The 8,200-nt window shown below is 46.6% G+C and overlaps 1 protein-coding gene across 1 annotated transcript in view; it reads right to left on the reverse strand.

The window, feature by feature from the left end:
* The window catches only part of GRHL3 (grainyhead like transcription factor 3), a 47,515-nt gene extending 40,943 nt beyond the window's left edge, over positions 1-6,572 (reverse strand). Inside the window, exon 1 of the mRNA XM_074305844.1 lies at positions 6,425-6,572. Within this exon, the coding sequence (XP_074161945.1) occupies positions 6,425-6,441 (17 nt within the window). The 5' untranslated portion in view covers positions 6,442-6,572. The remainder of the gene's footprint in view (positions 1-6,424) is intronic.
* Between the last annotated feature and the right edge of the window lie 1,628 nt (positions 6,573-8,200).

An 8,200-nucleotide genomic window follows, 5' to 3' on the forward strand; every position in this document is an offset into this window, starting at 1 on the left:
CCAAATACAAAACTGATTTCATACTGTGGTCATATCTGGAGGATTTGATGGCTTAACCTTGAGTGGGTCAATACCTTTGGCCTACTGGCAGGCCCTCCCTGAGCCTTATTTTACTTCTAACTTATGAAGGGCAAGTATCTTCCACACCATCAACCTTGGCTAAGGCACTTTGAGATCCACAGAGATGATGAATAACTGAGCCAACTGTGTCTAAAACCATTCATGGAGACTGTTGTTTTCTAGTTCCAAATTTCTATCTGAATATCAACTAAGTGTTTTCTATTCTTCAGTTAAACAGGCAACTTTCTTTTTATTTTATTGGGCGGAAATCCCCTTTTTTTATCTGATCTTGTCTTTCTTCCCTCTTTCTCTCATATCACATTCTCTTTCTTTCCTGTCCATCCCTTTCTTTCCGCCTTTCCTTCATTGGTCAACATTTTTTTTTCTGTGACTGAAGACTAACATCCATCTTCTCATCCAGGGTGGTTCCCTACAAAAGCTGGGCATGACATACTATAAATCACTATTAGACCAGTCATTTGAGCAAATATTAAATCTCCAAATAGGGCTCTGAGGATCATAAGCTTAATGTTAGAAGGGGAAGCCATTCAATCCAAACCTCATAGATGAGAAAACTGAGGTCCTGGAAGGTTGGATTCAATTAAATAAACTTTTATAAAGAGCTTACTCTTTATATAGAGTGCCAGACTCTGTGCTAAGTAAACTCGCCCAAGGTCACACAGCTAGACATCTTCCTTCAAGATTCTCAGAAGTATTTCATGGGCATTATTTCCTTTGTTCTCAGTGAAAGGGGTGATGGATGGGTTTGGATGGAACAACATTTTATTATCCCTGTTTTACAGATGGGGAAACTGAAGCCAAAAGCAGTTAGTCCCGGTTTAATATTTACTTCTTAGGCAAAGCAATTGGATGAGTACAAGCATCCTTATAGCCCAACCAAGAAGTATTTCACTATTTCTTCCCCATAGAATCAAAAATCGTAGAATATTAGAACTGGAAATGACCATAGATCACAGAAGGTTAGACTTTTACATTAAAAGGGTTCCTAGAATACAGAATATCTGAGCTGGGAGGGACCTTAGAACAGTAGATATTAGGGCTGGGAAAGTCACAGCTGGAAGGGATATTAGAACCCAGAAAATCAGAATTGGGAGGGACCTTAGAACACAGAATGTTAGACCTGGAAGGGAACTCAGAACAGAGAAATGTCAGAGTTGGGAGGGACCTTAGAACACAGAATGTCAGACCTGGAAGGGAACTTAGAACAGAGAAATGTCAGAGTTGGGAGGGACCTTAGAACACAATGCCAGGGGTGGGAAGGTCACACCTGGGAGGGACATTAGAACCCAGAATATCAGAACTGGGAAGGACCTTAGAACACAGAACATTAAATCTGGGAGGAGCCTTAGAAGAGAGAATATAGACTATCAAAACTATAAAGGATCTTAGAACATAGACTGGCAGAAAGAATAACAATGCAAGAATTCTTGTCCCCATACTCTGCACTTCCCAGCCTGCTTTCCCATCTATTCTATTCCATCCTCCATCTCTCTGCCTAGAATGTCTTAGAAAACTTGGCTCAAGTCCTACCTGTCTCAGGAAACTTAATCTGTTCCCTTAAGTTATCAGCCTTCCCCCTGGCCCAAATCGGACTTATTTTTGCATTCATTTCCCAGGTGAGTGTTACTTCCCTCCAAAAGAAGAGGGACTTTCTGAAGGCAGGGTCTGTGTCCCCCTTGGTGAATTGTCCAATCGGAAGGCTCCCAAAGAACATTAGTCTCTCCCCCACCCCCCCCATCTCCCAGCTGGAGAGAGCGGTGCTGAGAATGGACTCGGGATGCCTCCCTTGCGGCTTCAGCTCCTGGTGGTGGTGACTCAGTGGGACACAAAGAGAGAAAAGGAGAGCCCAGCTGGCTGGGGCAGGGAGCACCAGGCCCTCGGGAGGCAGGCGGGCAGGAGGGCTGCCTTGTAAAATCTGCCTGTGGTTAGGAGGCCTATTGAGAGGCTGGAAAGCTTGCCAATGGCTTGGGCTGCTGGGATGGCCGTGCTGTCAGCCTGCTCAGAGAGCTTTACAGCCAGGACTTAATGATGGCTTTTAACTTTTCATTCGCCAGGAGCGTAACTCAACTTTTAATAAGACACCTTGTGTATGACAAAAATGTGCTCCTGGCAATCATGGTTTCGACCACAAAACCACAGTGGGGAGGAGCTCCTGGTTAACTCCTTCCTGGCTCTGGAGCACTTAGAACAGGTAGCAGCTGCCAGGACCGCCTCAGTGGGCCCATGTTAGAGATGGGGCTGTTTCCCCAGAAACAGCTGAAATCAGACTTAGGGACGGACAAATCAGGGTGAGTTATTCTCTGCCTCAGTTTTCTCATCTGCAAAATGGGGACAATGACACTACTCTTTGCCTCCCAGGGTTGTTGTGGGGGAAAGTGCTTTGTTAACCTTAAAGAGATATAATGATAGGAGCTGTAACTGTTATTATTCACTTCTTTAGCACCTCTATCCCTACCTTATTCTAATTGGATGACTTTTCTAGGTACTACTCAACAATAGAAGGCAAGCAGAATCCACTACTAGACTCTAGGTTCCCCATGCCTTCTCTCTCAAATTATCTATTATTTATACTGTGTATATCTTATACACACACGTTTGTCTCACCAACTAGAATGTGAGCTTCTTGGGGCAGGGATAACATTTTTTTTTTTCATCTTTTTCATATCCCCAGCACTTAGCATGGTGCCTGTCACACAGTAGGTGCCTAATAAATGTTTGAGAATTAACTTTTTGGAAGGTGTGGGTTCAAATCTGCCTTTCCTATGTGATGTCTATCTTTCTTTGAATCTCATTAACTTTATTTGAAAAAAAGTAGGGGGGGCAGCTAAGTGGCACAGTGGATAGAGCACCAGCCTTGAATTCAGGAGGACCTGAGTTCAAATCTGGTCTCAGACACTTAACACTTCCTAGCTGTGTGACCCTGGGCAAGTCACTTAACCCCAGCCTCAAAAAAAAAAAAAGAAAAAGAAAAAATATAGGGGTTGACTTTTCTGGGCCCATCCAGCTGCAAATCTATGATACTGGGAGTGGGGAGGAATAGGCTGATCCATTCAAGACATGGGGCTGGGGATGGCGGGCCACTGCAGTTAGTCACTCACGCTTCCTTGGCAGGCCCCCTCATTCAAAGGCTGGCTGGGAGAGCGACAAACCCAGACACGGAGACTCAGTGACCGCAAAAGGGATCATGGCCAGGAAGATCTGACCCTCAGGAAGCAGACAAGCTGTCTGTTTCCCCAACCTGAGGAGCTCATTAGGCAACCTGTTTGCTCTGGGTTCCCAGTTTCCAGTTCCGGCGAAGAATGCCAGATTCCCCCAGGGTTCTCTGCTGCCTAGAGGTACCAGAGGGCAGCAAAGGGCTGAGAGGAGGAGGAACTGGCTAAAGGAAGAAGGGGGTGGATTTCATTTGGGTGACACAGCCCTATGTTGGGACCAGACCACATGAAAGCGGACTGGGCCTGCCACCCTGTGGGCTGAGTTGTGTTAGCTTCTGATGCAAGTACCAAGCTGCCATATTTCTTAAGACCCAACAGGGTTACATAAAATGTGAAGGCAGCCAAGCCTACAAAATCGCTGTGTGACCTCAGGCTAGCTGCCTCCCTTCTCTGGGCCTCCCTTCTTCCATCTAAGAACGGAAAAGCTTGGATCAGATGATCACTAGGCTATCTCTGGATTCTGTGCCCTCTTCTAACAGTTTAAGTCCACCCCAGTTCAATCTACATTCCTTCAACCATCCACCCATTCATTCAACCACAAACATTTACTGGAATTCAGTGTTTACTATATGCAAATCACAGAGCAATACGGAACAGACGCTTGGAAGGTACATTTCCTCCCAAACATTCTGAGCGCTAAATTTCCTTATAGCCCAGGTATTCTTTGTTCCAACATTCTTTGCTCTAAAATTTCCCATTCAGTTCTCTCTTCTAAGGTTTCCCCCAGCTCTGACATTCTTTGTTCTGGGTTTCCCCCAGTTCTAACATTCTAAGGGCCCTCCAGCTCTGACATCCCGGGTTCTAAGGGCTCTGATGTTGTGTTCTAAGAGCCTCCCAGCTTTGACATTCTGTGTTCTAAGAGTCCTCACAGCTCTAACATTCTGGGTTTTGAAAACCCTCCGGATTCTGACATTCTGAGTACTAAACTCTCCCTTCCAACTCGGAGATTCTCTGTTTAGGGGAGCCTTCCACTTTGACATCCTAAATACCGGTGTGTTCGTTTCCTTCCTGGGAGCCAAACACTCCTATCGCTGCATTCCTTGGCAGTGCTTTGAGGAGCTAATAGCCCTGCAGGTCTGCTGCAGCTCTGGAAGCTGCAAGAAACGCTGTCAGTGAAACTGTGAATCCGCTCTGTGCCCAGTTCCCATCCTCCTTATCTGCTCTGCCTGCGCAGCCTCGGGGCCTGAGCTCAGGCTGCCTATTGTGAGCTGAAATTGTGGTCTCTGAAGGCTCCCTGCAATTACCCATCTCCTTCCTCCCTGAATCAGAACCCCACCCCTCCAATGAAGCTGCCGCTCCGCCCCTGCCCGACCTCCCCCTCCCCTTCAGGTCCTGAAACCGTCCCGGTGAGACCCTCAGCCAAAAACTCCTAAGGCTTAAGTCACTCCCTGGGAGACAGAGGGAGAAGAAGTTTCAAGTGGAAGCAGCTTGGCAGTTTGGCAGGGAGAGCTACAGGGCTAGGGAGGGAGCTGTAAACGGAAACCGCCTGCCGATCTAGACAGAGTCTTGGGCTTCAGTGGGCTGGGCTTGGCCCCAAACACCGACCTCTTCTCTTTCCATCTAGTGGGAAAAGTCCGATCGTCCCGGAAGCCTACAGCCAGGTCACCCATTGGAGAGCACTGGGGATTTGGAAGAAGTCAGTTTCCTCTAGGACTGAAGAGTTTTAAACTGGGAGGTAGCAAGGCGTTCTAACAGTGAGACCCGGCCAAATCACTTCCTCTTTGAGCCTGACTCCTCATCTGGAAAATGGGCGTAATCTTCTTTCCCGGGCTTGTTCCGAAGGAAATGCTCGGGGAACTTTAAAGCCCTAAAGAAATGTCCTCTTTCTAATTAAGGGGTGACTCCGTGGAGTCTGTGCCTCATAAGAAGGAAGATGGATGCCAAAGAACCAGCAGAAAGATGGGAGCCTGCCTGCAAAACGAGGGCAAAATTCGGCCAGATCGAGGAATGGTGGAACCCTGCTCGGTCCCGGCACTCGTTCCTCTTCAAGGCTTTAAGTAGGGTCTCAAAGTTTTACAAACCTTGCCCATCAATGCCCATCCCTTCAGGACTTGCCTGGGATGAAGGGAAGCTTTTTCCATTTTATAGGTCTGAGATCCCTAGGATGGGAGAGCATCTCAGTCTTTACCTTCTAGCCTCCTTGAAATGAAGTTTCACCTCAGTGGGGAGAGGGAGGAGGGAAGGAAAGAAGGGGAGTAGTAATCCTACTCTCTCAGCATCCCATGTGGGGCCTGTGTCAAAGTTGGATTGGAGAAGGCCAGTAATCAAAGCAAATCAATATCCCATCACATCAGAAGCAAAAGGGTTCTTAGAACACAAAATATCAGACTTGAAAGGTGTTTTAAAGGCATTGAATGTCAGTGCTCAGGACAGAATACATTTGCACATAAAATTCAGAATGTTAGAACCTAATTATGTTAAAGCTGGAAAGGACTTTAGATGATAGAATATTAGAACCTAGGATATCAGTGCTGAGATCCCCCTCCCCCTCCAATTTTACAGAACAGCCATCTGTGGTGGTGGTCCAAAAGTACCCCACATTTACAAGAAAGAATCCACAGCTTCCAAAAAGATAGACTCTGTCTACAAATTTCTCCTCAGGTACTCAAGAAAACACCCTTATTAAGTCAGTTGGTTTTTGGCACCTAGTGATCACCTTCAGAAAGTTTTTTGTTTTTTTTTTTTTAAGCCCGAAGTATTTGGTTAACTAGTTAAAGAAGCCCCTCTGGCCTGAGAAAATGAGCAAGGGCTGTGTGTTTGGATGGAGAAATCTCCTGGCTCCCCAGGCCTCTCCCAGGGTGCCCAGCGCTGTCTGGGAAGAATCTTCCCATCGAGTTTCAGTCTTGGACTCCCCTGCCCGGGCTCGAAACTGCTCCAGGGAGAAAAAAAACACTCTTTTTCCCAGGGAAACAGCCTGTACTCTTGCCTTTGGGGGGGGGGGGACCTGTCCTGACACGCATGGAGACAGAGAGAGTCTTTGCCCATTCATTTACCCTTACAAATTACTCTCTGCTTCCAACCCACACAAGTCAGGAAACTCTCTCTGGCCGCCCGGGAAGCCCAGCAGGGCTCGGGCTCCGGCTGGCCGGGGCCGGTGACATGGGGGCAGACGGCTGCGGTTTTGTACTCACTCTACTTCATTCGACATGTTCTCCCAGGTTTCCAAATCTTCAAGCACCTTCCCCGCTCTGGCGGATGGAACCAACTGTTCTCTTCTAAATCCTGCCCAATACAGACATGGCCCGTGGAGTGAATGTTTGATTTATGGTCGGGTTGCTGTGTAGGTATTTTGCTGACAGGTTGGCTCCCCGAAGGGTGGCTTCTGATTGGCTGAGGAGACAGGTGCCCGAGAAGGCAGGTACACCTCAACAGGTGCAACTGTTAACCCTCTCTACGCCAGAGCCCAGCCCGGCCAGCTCATTTCTCTGGCTGGGTGGAGTCTTAGCCAATTCCTTTCTCGGTAAGGGGGCGGGGGTGGAGAAGAGGGAGGGAAAGAGAGAGGGAGGGAAGGAAAAAAAAAAAAAAAGCACGCTGAAAAGCAGCAAAACCGGGAGAGGAAAAATACAGGGACAAAAAGTCATTGGGGCTAAAGGATGTGGTTAAAAGTGAGTGTCCAGCTAAAACTTAGCAACTTAAGGTTGCCCACCTCCCCCAATTATCTGCAAGTCAGGAGCCTGGGGAACTTGCGGAGCGCTTGGCTGTTTGTGAGTACTTGGGGGTGGCTATCCCCCCCATCTCACTGTTTCCCCAAATTCTGACACATGTTACTGAAAGGAAACAAACTGAATTTGTGGTGTTGGGGGAATCAGCCCTTCTCTGGTGCTCCTTTTTCTCGGGGCAAAAGGAGGGCAGTGAGTCAGGTGGTCTCAAAAGTTCCTTTCAGCTCAAAATCCTCCACTGTTCTCTGTTCTAAGACTATAATAGAAATTGTGTTGGACTTGACCTCAAATCATAACTTTTCATTTATTATCTATGTGAGTGAGCAACCTCTCTGTTTAATCTCTCTGAGCCTCAGTTTCTACATCTATAAAATAGGGATAATAATACCTTAGGGGGCAGTCATAATGATGAGGTGAGACAATTTATTTAAAGTTCTTTTTGAGCCTTAAAGTATCAGTGAAGGTGATGTTCTAAAATGCTATGTTCCAGAGTACTGTTCATTTTTATTTTTTTGATTTTTAGCTCTGAAGTTTCCAGTTCCAAAAGTCTATGATTCCATAAAGCTATGAAATCTATATCCTGGGTATATGTTTTCTCTGTTTCTCCGACTCTCTTCTTTCTGTCTGTCTGTCTCTCTTTCTGACTCTATCTCTGTTTTCTTTCCTCTTGTCATATCCCATGCTTTTATTATTTCTCTTCTGCTTCCCTCTGTCTTTCTCTAACACTGTCTCTTACTTTTATCTTTCTCTGTCTCTTCTTCTATTTACCTTTTTCTGTTTCTTTTTCTCTCTCCCTCTTCTATTCTTCTCCTCCCTCCCTTTCTTTCTTTGTCTTTCTCCCCTTCCCCCCTTTTTATCTCTATTCACCTCTCTCCTTTATCCCACTCCTCCCCCTCTCCTCTCTCTGTCTCTGTTTCTGTTTCTGTCTTTCTCTCTGTGTCTGTGTCTGTCTCTTCCCCACCCCCACTTTTAACTTTTTGGCAGGTTGTTTCTTTGCCCTCTCTTCTTGAAAGCCTTGCCTTTTCCCACGCCCTCTTTTCTTATAGGAAGGTGAAGTTCATCAGACTTTGCCATTTTTTTTTTTTAATTTGAGGGCTCAAGTCTTATCCCTGGTAAATGGAGGTGAGCTCTTTCCATGACTGTCTTGGTCAAGAGAAGTGGGAGAGGAGGTTCCCTCACACAGAGCCCCCCCCCCCCAACTCCAACATGACAGACCCCAGCCAAAAAGGAAAGCTGTATTCTTCTTGG

This window comes from Sminthopsis crassicaudata, chromosome 3, assembly GCF_048593235.1.
Source record: "Sminthopsis crassicaudata isolate SCR6 chromosome 3, ASM4859323v1, whole genome shotgun sequence".
NCBI classification, from domain to species: domain Eukaryota; kingdom Metazoa; phylum Chordata; class Mammalia; order Dasyuromorphia; family Dasyuridae; genus Sminthopsis; species Sminthopsis crassicaudata.